The sequence below is a fragment of the Rhinopithecus bieti genome, unplaced genomic scaffold (genome assembly GCF_001698545.2).
Source record: "Rhinopithecus bieti isolate Rb0 unplaced genomic scaffold, ASM169854v2 scaffold_72735, whole genome shotgun sequence".
Taxonomy (NCBI): Eukaryota; Metazoa; Chordata; class Mammalia; order Primates; family Cercopithecidae; genus Rhinopithecus; species Rhinopithecus bieti.
The window spans coordinates 86,799-100,265 of record NW_016827539.1 but is presented as its reverse complement, the minus strand read 5'-3'; the positions used below and the strand labels follow the sequence as shown (position 1 = coordinate 100,265).

Below are 13,467 nucleotides of genomic sequence, written 5' to 3'. Positions count from 1 at the left end.
CTCCAGCATGGGTGACACAGCAAGGCTTTTGTCTCAAAATAAAAATAAATAAATAAACAAATGGTTGCAGCCTGCAGGCTGGCCATTCCTCAGGCCATAAGTGCAGCATCCGGCAGAGACTGTTAACAGGTACTTCAAGGGAGGAGGGGATAAGACAAGAATTTATTCTGAAGCAGTTGCCACATACACATACTCAACAGGATATAGGAGGAACTATATTTATGAAAGAGAGTTGCACGCAGTTGTGACAAGCAAGCACGCATGTTGCATTCATCCCATGTTCACGCTGGGGTGGCAACTTAACATTTAAATGCATTACATTAAGTCCTATATATCAAAAGGTATTTTCAGGACATCAAAGCACTCAAGTGCACAGCCTCTGGAAACCAGTCAGAACCAACCCTTGACTGGAGGCCTCTTATCAGGAGAAAGTGACTGAAATCAGTTTCTTGTCCAATCAAAGCTGAAGTTGTGGCTTGTGGAACAGGGAAGTCAGTTATCTAGTGTCTGTCAATGGATGATTTATAATTGTTTTAATATTGCTTATCTCTAGGCCAGCACTTGCTTAACTGCCAGAGAAAAAGAAAAACCTTGTTGCAGTTAGAACATAGTTTATATAGTTTATTCTTTATTTTTTTTGAGACGGAGTTTTTGCTTTGTCACCCAGGCTGGAGTGCAGTAGCACCATCTTGGCTCACTGCAACCTCTGCCTCCTGAGTTCAAGCGATTCTCCTTCCTCAGCCTCCCAAGTAGCTGGGATTACAGGCGCCCACCACCATGCTTGGCTAATTTTTTAGTAGAGACAGGATTTCACCATGTTGGCCAGGCTGGTCTTGAACTCCTGAGCCCAAGTGATCTGCCCACCTCAGCCTCCCAAAGTGCTGAGATTACAGGCGTGAGCCCACTGCGCCTAGCGCAGCCATGCTATTATTTGCATTCCTAGTCATGGAAACTCAGAAAAATATGATCCTTTTGCTATAAGAGCCACGGGGTAGCCTTACAGCAGACAGTTAACTCAATAGACTTGGGGTGTTCAGATGCTACACATCCAAACCTCTAAGATCTTGAATGTCTTGCCTGATAAGAATGCCTCTGCATAGGATCCCTGGGCCCCGCCAGACAGCTGATGCTCACAACATGACTGATGGCGGGGCCTCTGGAGGGGCTGGAGGCTGACTGACTAGCATCAGTCATGCAGCTGCTCCAGGCACCGCCAACCTCCAGTAAAACCGTGCTGCCAAGGCTCAGGCCAGCGTCCCTGGTTGTCACACTTGCATGCTAGGAGAATGACGGGCATTCATAGGCCTCCCCTGGAGTGCTCACTGCAGCCTTCCTCCTGGTCTCTCCTGCACTCTGCCTTCTGTGCCTTTTCCTTTGCTGATTTTAACCTAAGTCCTTTCACTCTAAACTCTAAACCCTTATCATGAGTGTGATGGTTTTTCCGAGTAGCGGGAGCCCTGCAGGAGGTCTTACGCACCTGGACTCAGTGGCCCATTCACATCTAGTACTGTAGGGCCTGCTTGGTTGCCTTGGTTCTGTGAAACATCTCCCACAAGGCGGGAGACCCCTGCGGTGGGCTCCAGGTAGCTGTGTGGGCCTGCAGGGCAGCGGGCAGGGAGTGGGGCCGAGAGCCCGGGCGGTGCACAGTCTGCGGGTCTGTACAGGATGAGCACTGCCAGCAGCAGGTTCCACGCTGCCAGGCCCCACCCCGCCCTCAGGAAGGCCTTGCCTGCCTGCTTTAAGGGGACTCTCGGCTCAGGGCCAGACCCTTGGTGCTGGAGGAAGTCATGGGTGGAGGACAGGGGGCACTAAGCGGGCAGCCAGGACCCCCAGGCTGCAGACAAGAAAGGGACTGTGGGGTCACCAGGTCTGGGCCACATCAAGGAATGTGGTTGAAGACCCGCCCGTAGGAGCTGAAAGCCAGGGCGCTGCCAGGCCTGAGAGTCCCCAAACAGCCCTTGGGCCCGGTTTGGGAGGATGAAGCTGGAGCTGCCACCCCGCCCTGCCCCCAGGGGGCGGCCCGGGGCGGGAGCGAGAGGAGGCAGAGGGGGCGCCAGGCCGCGGGAGAGGAGGCTATGGGCGTGCACGGGGCGCTGCTGCTGGCGCTGCTGCTGGCGCGGGCTGGACTCGGGAAGCCGGGTGAGGTCGGGCCGCTGCTGGCGGGACGGGGGGCAGCGGGGAGGACGCGAGGTGGAGGCCGCGGGGGGCTCACTTCTTGTCTTCTGCAGAGTCGGATGAGGCGGAGCTGTTGTCAGGTAAGGCGCCCGGGACGCGCTATGCTTGCCAGGGTGGCTGGGCCCGGGTGCACCGGGGCCCATCTACTGCTCTCTGTTCCAGGTCCCAAGAACGTGATGCTCAAGTAACTAATGGCCCCTGGGGGTGGGACCGTCCCCAGCGTCACCTTCTTGGCGCGCGGTTCCCCAGGGAGCCCCTCGCTGCGCGCACCCTGGGGCAAGGCCGGGCGGGGCGAGCCTGCCCACCCCTATCCCTCGCAGCTCAGCCGCGTCCGTCTGTCCATCCCAGAGGCCTGCGGCCACCGGGAAATTCACTCGCTGGTGGCGGGCGGAGTGGAGTCCGCGCGCGGGCGCTGGCCATGGCAGGCCAGCCTGCGCCTGAGGAGACGCCACCGATGTGGAGGGAGCCTGCTTAGCCGCCACTGGGTGCTCACGGCTGCGCACTGCTTCCGAAAGTGAGTCTGGGGGCCGTCGGGGCCTCAGACTTGCTAATGGCCTCCGGGATGAGCAAACAGTAGCCACTCCGCAGCTTGGCCTCAGGGACTGGGCCTCCAGCGTGCTCAGGCGGCCAGCTCCCAGTTCCAGGGCTCCCTGCCCTCTCTCCTTTTCTGCCAGGCACTACTATCCTTCCGAGTGGACGGTCCAGTTGGGCGAGCTGACTTCCAGGCCAACTCCTTGGAACCTGCGGGCCTACAGCAATCGTTACAAAGTGCAGGACATCATTGTGAACCCTGACGCCCTTGGGGTTCTACACAATGACATTGCCCTGCTGAGACTGGCCTCCTCTGTCGCCTACAATGTGTACATCCAGCCCATTTGCATTGAGTCCTCCACCTTCACCTTCGTGCACCGGCCGGACTGCTGGGTGACCGGCTGGGGGTTAATCAGCCCCAGTGGCAGTGAGGCTGGGGATACACCGGGTGGGGCGATGGGGGTCTGGGGTGGGCATTACCCTCTACCCCTCTTCCCGCTACACAAGCACAGCAGCCCCTCCCTGGTCAGGGGGTGCAACTGCACCCCTCCTGCTCTCCTTCTCTCCTCACCTGCTTTTCTGCTCTCACTGCCACCTGCCAGGGCAGGGATCAAACTCCCAGTTCTCCCTGCTTCCAGGGACTGTGGGGGCCAGCAGGACAGTGTGAGAGGGAGGCCAGCTTGCCCCGGGCCTGAAGGAGAGAGGGGGAGTTCGGGAGGACCCGGTGACAGAAACCTCAGGCAATGATTTTTAAAAATTGAGACAACTCACAAACCATAAAATGTTCAAGTGTTCAGTGTTGAAGTACACAATTCAGTGATTTTTAGCCTACAGTCCTGTGTCACTTAATGACCAGGGTATGTTCTGAGATATGCATCATGAGGCAGTTTCATTATTGTGTCAACATCATGGAGTGTAGTTACACAAACCTGGATGGCAGAGCCTACTACACACCCAGACTGTATGGTCTAGCCCATTGCTCCTGGGCTACAAACCTGTGCAACTTGTTACTGCGCTGAATACCAGAGCAGTTGTAACACACTGGTAAGTACTTACGTACTTAAGCGTATCTAAACAGAGAAGAGGCGCAGTAAAAATATGGCATAAAAGATAAAAACCAGGCTGGGCAGATGGGCCTGTAATCCCAGTACTTTGGGAGGCCGAGGCAGGTGAATCACCTGAGGTCAGGAGTTCGAGACCAGCCTGACCAATATGGTGAAACCCTGTCTGTACCAAAAATACAAAAATTAGCCGGGTGTGATGGCGGGTGCCTGTAATCTCAGTTCCTCGGGAGGCTGAGGCAGGAGAATCGCTTAAACCCGTGAGGGGCAGAGGTTTCAGTGAGCCAAGATAGCGCCACTGCATTCCAGCCTGGGTGACAGAGGGAGACTCCATCTCAAAAAAAAAAAAAGGTAAAAAACAGTATGCCTGTGCCCTAGGCACTTACCATTAGTGGAGCTTGCCAGACTGGATGTGGCTGTTGGTAAGGGAATGAATGGTGAGTGAATGTGAAGGTCTAGGACATGACTCCACACTACTATAGACTTTATAAACACTGTACACTGAGGCTACACTAAATTTACCCCAAAACCTGTTCTTTCTTTAATAGCAAGTGAAACTTAGCTTACTGTAAACTTTTTACTCTTTAAAAATTATTACTATTTTAACTTTTTTACTATTTTTTAATAGCAGCTACCTTATTTCAAGACACAAACAAGTTGTATAGCTATATGAAAATATTTTCTTTCTTTATATCCTTTTTCTATGAGCTTTTTTTCTGTTCCATACACACGGAACATACAACATATGATTTTTTAGGGGTCTAGATTCTTTGATATAACATAGTGTCTCCAAGATTCATTTTGTGGGATGTATCAATATAGGGTTTCACTATGTTGGCCAGGCTGGTCTCGAACTCCTGACTTCTGGTGATCTACCCCCTTTGGCCTCCGAAAGTGCTGGGATTACAGATGTGAGCCACCACGCCCGGCTTCCAGCTAATTTATTATTTTTTTGGGGGGGATGGGTAGAGATGGGGGTCTCACTTTGTTGCTCAGAGTGGTCAATTTTTTTTTTCTGAAACAGAGTTTCACTCTTGTCACCCAGGCTAGAGTGCAATGGCACGATCTCAGGTCACTGCAACCTCCTCCTCCTGTGTTCAAGCAATTCACCTGTCTCAGTCTCCCAAGTGGCTGGGACTACAGGCATGCACCACCATGTCTGGCTAATTTTTATATTTTTAGTAGTGACAGGGTTTCACCATGTTGGCCAGGCTGGTCTGGAACACCTGACCTCAGGTGATCTACCTGCCTCTGCCTCCCACAGTGCTGGGATTACAGGCATGAGCCACTGTGCTCAGCCTGAGTTTTTGTGTTTTTTTTTTTTTTTTGGTCGTCTTGATTTTTAGATGTTAATTTTGCATATTGCAACTGCTGGGTTTCTTCATTGGTTCTAACAGTTTTGTGGAATCTTTAGTGATTTCTACAAAAAGAATCATGTCATCTGTGAACAATGGTAATTTTACTTCTTTTTAAATTCAGAAGACTTTTATTTTTTACCTTGCCTAATTGCTATGGGTGGGACTTCCAGTGCTATGTTGAATAGCAGTGGTAAAAGTGGGTGTCCTTGACTTGTTTCTGATCTTGAAGGAAAAGCTTTCAGTTTTTCACCGTTGAGTATGATTTTTGCTATGGGGTTTTCTTTTCTTTTCTTTTGAGGAGCAGTCTTGCTGTTCGCCCAGGCTGGAGTGCAGTGGCACCATCTCGGTTCACTGCAAGCTCTGCCTCCTGGGTTCATGCCATTCTCCTGCCTCAGCCTCCTGAGTAGCTGGGACCACGGGCGCCCGCCACCATGCCTGGCTAATTTTTTGTATTTTTAGTAGAGACAGGGTTTCACCGTGTTAGCCAGGATGGTCTCGACCTCCTGACCTCATTATCCGCTTACCTCAGCATCCCAAAGTGCTGGGATTACAGGCGTGAGCCACCATACCTGGCCCCATGTGGGCTTTTCTTATATGGTCTCTATTACATTGAGTTAGTTTCCTTCTATTCCTAGTTTGCCAAACGTTTTCATCATCAAAGCGTGTTGAGTATTGTGACATGCTTTTTCTGTGTCAATGGAGATGATTGTGTGGCTTTTCCTTCCTTCTGTTAATGTAGTATTCCTTATCAACTGATTTTAAAATGTTGGACTACCCTGCCCTTGTGGGATGAGTATTACTTGGTCATGGTATACAGTTCCCTTAATATGCTGCTGGATTTGGTTTGCCCTATTTTGTTGAGGATTTTTACATGCATATTCATAAGAGATAGTGGTTTTTAGTTTTCCTTTGTGTGTGTGTGGTATCGTTGTCTGGCTTTGGTGTGCAGGATAATGCTGGCCTCATGGAATGTTTCCTGAAGTGTTTCCTTCTCTTCTATTTTTGGGAAGTGCTCAAGAAGGATTGCTGTTACTTCTTCATATGTTGGTAGAACTCAGCAGTGAAGCTACCTGATCCTAAGATTTTCTTTGTTGGGAGATTTTAAATTTCCAATTCAATCTTTTTACTTATCATAAGTCTGTGCAGATTTTCTGTTTCTTTTCTAGTTGGTTTTGGTAGTTTGTGTATCTCCAGGTAGGAATTTTTTCATTTCCTCTAGGTTATCTGATTTGTTGTTGTACAATTGCTCATAGTATTCCTTTATAGTCATTTTTATTTCTTTTTTTTTTTTTTTTTTTTTTGAGACAGAGTCTCGCTCTGTCACCCAGGCTGGAGTGCAGTGGCACGATCTCCACTCACTGCAAGCTCTGCCTCCCAGGTTCAAGCCATTCTCCTGCCTCAGCCTCCCGTGTAGCTGGGACTACAGGCGCCTGCCACCGCGCCTGGCTAGTTTTTGTATTTTTTTAGTAGAGACGGGGTTTCACCGTGTTAGCCAGGATGGTCTCGATCTCCTGACCTCGTGATCCGCCCATCTTGGCCTCCCGAAGTGCTGGGATTACAGGCGTGAGCCACCGCGCCCGGCCAGTCATTTTTATTTCTGTAAGGTCAGTAGTAATGTCCCCACTTAAACATGGTCAATTTTGTTGATCTCTCAAAGAATCAACTTTTGGTTTCATTGATTTCCTCTATTGTTTTTCTACCCTCTAGTTTGTCTTCCTCCATTCTGCTCTTTATTCCCTTCTTCCTTTTTTTTTTTTTTTTTGAGATGGAGTTTTGCTCTTGTCGCCCAGGGTAGAGTGCAATGGTGCCATCTCGGCTCACTGCAGCCTCCACCTCCTGGGTTCAAGCCATTCTCCTGCCTCGGCCTCTCTAGAAGCTGGGATTATAGGCACGTGCCACCATACCCAGCTAATTTATATATTTTTAGTACAGACAGAGTTTTGCCATGTTGGCCAGGCTGGTCTCGAACTCTTGACCTCAGGTGATCTGCCTGTCTCGGCCTCCTAAAGTGCTGGGATTACAGGCGTTAGCCACCACACCTGGACTATTCCCTTCTTTCTGCTAGCTTTGTATTTAGTTTCTTCTTTTTCTGGATCCTTAAAATGTAAAGTTACTGATTTGAGATTTTCCTTCTTTATTAATGTGGGCATTTATAGCTCATATTTCCTCCTGAGAACTGCTTTTGCTGCAACTCATAAGTTTTTATCTTTTGTGTTTTCATTTTCATTCATCTCAAAGTATTTTCTAAGTTTCCTTGTGATTTCTTATTTGGCCTATTGGTCATTCAAAAGTGTGTTGCTTAATTTCTATATATTTGTGAATTTTTCCTTGTTCATAGTTTCATTCCCTTGTGATCAGTGAAGATGTTTTGTATGATTTCAGCCTTGTCTAATTCTCTGCAACTTATTTTGTGACTTGACATATTGTCTATCCTGGAGAATGTTCTGCTTACACTTTGGAAGACTATATTCTACTATTGTTTGGGTGGCCTATTCTATCTGTTAGGAATGATTGATTTATGGTGCTGTTCTAGAGCTCTATTATTATTGATCTTCTCTCTGCTTGTTTTATCTATTATTATTATTATTATTATTATTATTATTATTATTTGAGACGGAGTCTCACTCTGTTGCCCAGGCTGGAGTGCAGTGGCTTGATCTCGGCTCACTGCAGCCTCGGCCTGGCAGGCTCAAGCGATTCTCCTGCCTCAGCCTCCTAAGTAGCTGGGATTACAGGCGCCTGCCACTATGCGCAGCTAATTTTTTGTATTTTTAGTAGAGACAGGGTTTCACCATCTTGGGCAGGCTGGTCTCGAACTCCTGTTCTTGTGATTTGCCTGCCTCGGCCTCCCAAAGTGCTGGGATTACAGTTGTGAGCCACTGTGCCCGGCTGTTTTATTAATTATTAATAGTGAGCTATTAACATCTCCAACTATTATTGTAGAACTGTCTATTTCTCCTGCCAATTCTGTCAATTTTGCTTTACATATTTTGGAAATCTGTTGTTAGGTATGAAGATACTTATGATTGGTGTATTTTCTTGATGATTTGATTGTTTTATCAATATGTAATGTTGTTCTTAGACTCTTATAACAAGTTTGTAATTAACTCTATTTTGTCTGGCATAGTATAGCAACCTCAGCTCTCTTTCGGTTACTATTTTTATGGAACTTTTTCCCAACCTTTCACTTTCAGCGTGTGCGTTTCACTGGATCTAAAGTGCATCTCTTATAAGGAGCACCGATCTAGATCCAGTGATATTTTTAAAAGCTGTTATATCAGTCTCTGTTTTTGATTTGGAGCATTCAAGTCCTTTACATTAAGAGCAATTAATTACTGATCTGCAAAGAATTACTTCTGCCATTTTGTTGTTTGGTTTTTAGATCTCATCATATATTTTTTCTATACCTATGTTTTATGTTTCTTTTGCTTCTTATCTCCTCATTTTTGTTTAACCGACTGTTTAGAGTACCATATTGATTCCCTTCTCATTTCCTTCTCTGTGTTTATTTTGCTTTGTTAGTGGTTGCTCTAGGGATTACAATTAACATCTAAACCTTATAACAACCTACTTTGAATTTATACCAACTTAGCTTCAATAGTCTTCACAAAATCTCCGTTCCTATACGGCTCCATTCTTCCACTTTGTGTTGTTATTGCCACAATTTACATCTTTATTCATTGTGTAACCTTTAACCTATATTTATAATTATTGTTTTATGTATTTGTCTTTTAAATTACGTAAGAAAAAGAGGAGTTACACACCAAAACTACAATAATACTGACTTTTATATTTGCCTGTGTAGTTATCTTAACCAGGGCTCTTTATTTGTTTGTCCGACTTTGAGTTACTTTCTAGTGTTCTTTCATTTTACCTGGAAGGATTCCGTTATCCACTTCTTGTAGGATAGGTCAACTAATGACAAATCTTCTCAGCTTTTGGTTATCTGAGAATGTCTTAATTTCTTCTTCATTTTTTTCCTGATATAAAATTCTTGGTTGACTGTTTCTGTTCATCTTGCTGAGGATCCTTTGTCCTTGATGAATCACTTCTCTCTTCCTGTTCATAAGATTCTCCCTTTATCTTTTGTTAGTTTTATTGTAACGTGTCTCAGGGTAAATCTCTTTGTGTTTAACCTATGTGGAATTTGCTCAGCTTCTTAAATCTGTGGGTTCACGTTTTTCATCAAATATGGTAAGTTTTGACCTGGATCCCACAGCTGTAGTGTGTTAATCATAAACATTCTCATCTACTGTAGCCCTTCTTCCTGCTGTGCTTTAGCTGAGAAATCTCTCTGCTGACTCAGGCAGGGGCTATTATCTCCATTCTACAGATAGAGAAACCAAGTTTCAGGAGCCCTGCAATAGCCTGGCCCACCCACTGGGTTATTCTGTGATATTGTTTATGGCTGTTGATGCACTGGGTGCTGGGGATTCAAGAGCAATGCTGGGTACTGTGGGTGTGTCAGGGATCCCCCACCACCACTATAACACATGTCCTTTCTCCTCTCCCTGCTCCAGATGGCAGAGGAGAGGTGAAGGGTGCTGCTTTTCTCTGTCCTATCTCCAGCACCTCTGCCACCTCCTTACAACCTCCGGGAAGTGCAGGTCACCATCTTAAACAACACCAGGTGTAATTACCTGTTTGAACAGCCCTCTAGCCCTAGGATGATCCAGGATTCCATGTTTTGTGCTGGTGCTGAGGATGGCAGTGTAGACACCTGCAAAGTGAGTGCCTCTACCCCACCAGGGAATCCCACCCTCTCCAGCTCCAAACCTGAGAGCAACTACCATTTCCTCCTCAACCACTCCCAACCCATTGCTTGGATTTCTTATGAGAAAACCAGTGCAGTCTTAGTTATTGAGCCTACAAAATATGCTTCTCATTTTTCATAAATTCTGCCTGCATTGATTAACCCACCAACCCTTGGAGGCTGTTGCCCCACTTTGAAAGTGTAGAAACTGCGACTTGATTGATTCTATGGGAAGGAGTAAGGTTTGCATTCAGTCTGCCTAGCCCCACAGCCCCTCCTGCTCTCATGGCCTGTCTGGTGCCCCACCCAGTCTTCCCCAGGCTGGGCTCACCCATGCTGCTCCCCAGGGTGACTCAGGTGGACCCTTGGTCTGTGACAAGGATGGACTGTGGTATCAGGTTGGAATCGTGAGCTGGGGAATGGACTGCGGTCAACCCAATCGGCCTGGTGTCTACACCAACATCAGTGTGTACTTCCAGTGGATCCGGAGGGTGATGTCCCACAGTACACCCAGGCCAAACCCCTCCCAGCTGTTGCTGCTCCTTGCTCTGCTATGGGCTCCCTGACTCCTGCAGCCCTTCTGAGTCCACCAGAAACTGTGAGGCTGCAGTGGGGACCACAGTATTGGCTCACTCCCCTGGGCAGTGGGCACTTCAGGGACAGGGTTGGGACTGCCTGCTGGATCAGATTCCTTTTGTCCCATTTGCTAATAAATATGTGTGCATGTTCAAGCTGACGCCTTGCAGAGCTTTCTGTGGACCTAAAGGGCTTCATGGACAACTCCCTCCTCTTCACTCATGTCCAGTCCAGGTCAAGACCCCACCCGAACTCCTAAATTGTTATCCAGGTTTTTGTTGCAAACAGCAGGACCCTCTGGTTATTTCAATCGGGAAGATAATTGATGGAAGAACAGTAGTACTTCAGTGTGTCAGAGGGGTGGGAAGACATGGATTGGGGTGCCAGGGAGGAAATGCTGCCAGTGCTGCCATCCCAGGGTTCCCAATCACACAAACGCCAGATGTTCCTGATCTTACTTTGGTCACTCCAACAGTTGACCTAAAACCAGGACATGGGTGCAGGTAGTTTATCTGGAAGGTGATCCCAGGAAGCAACGACGAGAAAGTGGAGAAACCAAGGCAGGAAAGGCACAAATGCCAATGAATTTGCTCAAACTGGGAGAAATTGAGCCACAATCCTATGGGGGCTTCAGCATTGGCCCACTGAGGACAAGGACACCAGGGGTGAGTATTTCTCTCTTGCCCCCTGACCCCACATGTTGAGGGAGGTCCTGGGGGCATGGCATGATGCTCCAGAGCTGTAGCAGCCCCTAGGTGAGGCTGTGGGCACCCAGGCAGCTGCTGTAGCAGCACCATAAGGTGGCTGACATGGGGGAGGGGAGTATGTCTTCCCCTTGCCTTGAGGTTCCTGACCCCAGCATCAGCTTGGCCAAGGAACCAGTCCAACAAGGTAGATGCTGCAGGCTCCCTGAACTGGGAAAGCTATCTGCATTTTCCAAGATCCAAAATGCTGTGAGCACAAGAAGGTGTGAGAAGCTCTGGCCTAGACTGCTCCTGATCTCATCCCCACCCCACAGCCTCTGTGCCTTTGAAAATGCATCCACTTGAAGCAAACTCTCCCTGCTCACCGTTAGCCTTGGGAGAAAGGCTGTAGAGGGGCTCTGGTTCCTCAAACCATGGAGGGTGGGCAGTCACAGGTGGTCCCTGCCTACAACGTTCTCCCACCCTTCAGGACCACATCACTCACCAGTGGGTGGCTGACCTATTAGCAAGTGGAATTGCCAGTCCTGCCAAATTGTAGAGGGAGTGTCATGATCCAGTGGACGTGCTATCCCCCTATCCCATGCATGCGTTGGGGTCAAGGGAGGCTCTTCCTGCTGAGGAGATCTGGCCTGTCCACATAGAAGAAGATGAGACTGGAAAAGGGTGGGCAGTTTCCAAGGTAGGAATGGAGTGGATGTAGCTGGTTCTGAGGGACAGGAAGTGAGTCCAGCCACGCCCTTTCTAAGTTTGAGGGTGTTCTGCAGGTGAGCAGGTCCATGCAAACCTATCCTTAAAGGCCAAGGGAGCCAACAGGACAAACAAAGAGGCTGACAAATCCAGTGTCTAAGAAACAAACATTTAATAATAAATTACAAACTGAAGTGATGTCTTGGTTGTCCATGAGATGGTGGATCTCCACACCTGCCCTGCAGAAAGTATTCTTTATATCACAAGTTTTTTGTTTTGTTTTGTTTTGTTTTGGTAAAACAATTGCAGTTGGTTATGCCTCAGACATTCTAGCAAAATCCTGACCACCGGGGGGGTGAGAGAGGCATCTTTCTGAGAAATTATCTGTGTGACAGGGACCACTTGGTATGCCTGAGCGAAACATGGTCATCATGGGGTTTTCACTTCAAGATGGCGTCACTCTTGCCATACAAAAGGCTGTTTTCCTATAGGTCTGGGGACATTCCAGTGAAGTTGAACAAGTGAAGTAGAGATGGACTTTTTTTTTGAGATGGAGTCTCGCACTGTTGCCTGGGCTGGAATACAAGGGCACCATCTTGGCTCACTGCAACCTCTACCTCCTGGTTCACATGATTCTCCTTCCTCAGCCTCCCAAGTAGCTGGGATTGCAGGTGCACACCACCACACCCGGCTAATTTTTTTGTTTTTTTGTTTTTTTAGTAGAAATGGGGTTTCCCTATGTTGGCCAGACTGGTCTGGAACTGCTGACCTCGTGATCTTCTCACCTTGGCCTCCCAAAGTGCTGGGATTACAGGCATGAGCCACTGTGCCTGGCCTAGAGATGGAGCTTGGCCAGAGGGAATGACTTCAGAGATAAAAGGCGATGTCCACATCCCAGAGTGGCCCATTGTGGGTGACAGCAGGGCCCCAGGGTTCCACTGCCATATGCTGGTGAGGCAAGAGGAAAGGTGAAGACTGAGAGTGGAACTGGAATTGGAGGAGCCACCTGGAAGGAGAGTGAGCTGGAACACCTTGGGGTGGGGTGACGGAATAAGGACAGGGTGGTATGGCTGCCTGTGAAAGAAGCAGAGGTCTGGGGGAATATGGGGAATGGGTAGGCAGGTTTGGACTTTGGGTAGGAAATCCACATGGGTTGGGGGACAGTCAGAGTCCAGAGGACTCAGAGCTCTTGCTACCATGGCCAAGCCCTGTTGGGATGCTGGCATCTGCCCTGCCCAGAACCGCACTCCCCACAGGCCATAGGAGACAGAGGCTACACCTCCAGGCATCAAATGAATAGACACCAAGGGTGATGGGCAGGGAGGGATCTGGAGAAATCGGGGGTGTCTTAGTGAATTCTTACATTGCTTTAAAGGAATACCTAAGGCTGGGTAATTTATACAGAAAAGGGGCTTATTTGGCTCATGGTTTGATTCTCCTGCCTCAGCCTCCGCAGTGACTGGGATTACAGGCACGTGCCACCATGCCTGGCTAATTTTTTGTATTTAGTAGAGACGGAGTTTCACCATGTTGATCAGGCTGGTCTTGAACTCCCGACTTCAGGTGATCCACCCCACCTTGGCCTCCCAAAGTACAGCTGGGAGCCACTGCACCCGGCCTCA

The 13,467-nt window shown here is 48.3% G+C and overlaps 1 protein-coding gene across 3 annotated transcripts; it reads left to right on the top strand.

The window, feature by feature from the left end:
• The first annotated feature begins 1,154 nt into the window (after positions 1-1,154).
• Positions 1,155-10,638, top strand: PRSS41 (serine protease 41). 3 transcript variants are annotated; one of them, XM_017863861.1, is made up of 6 exons: positions 1,155-2,139; positions 2,229-2,255; positions 2,524-2,689; positions 2,850-3,133; positions 9,695-9,852; positions 10,226-10,638. In XM_017863861.1, the coding sequence occupies exons 1-6, from the start codon at positions 2,076-2,078 to the stop codon at positions 10,442-10,444; spliced, it is 918 nt and encodes a 305-aa protein (XP_017719350.1). In that variant the 5' UTR covers positions 1,155-2,075; the 3' UTR covers positions 10,445-10,638. The 3 variants fall into 3 exon arrangements, with proteins under 3 accessions (XP_017719350.1, XP_017719351.1, XP_017719349.1); XM_017863860.1 differs by lacking the exon at positions 1,155-2,139 and having other exon boundaries at positions 2,186-2,255; positions 2,338-2,689; XM_017863862.1 differs by lacking the exon at positions 1,155-2,139 and having other exon boundaries at positions 2,172-2,689; positions 10,189-10,317.
• Positions 10,639-13,467: the final 2,829 nt, after the last annotated feature.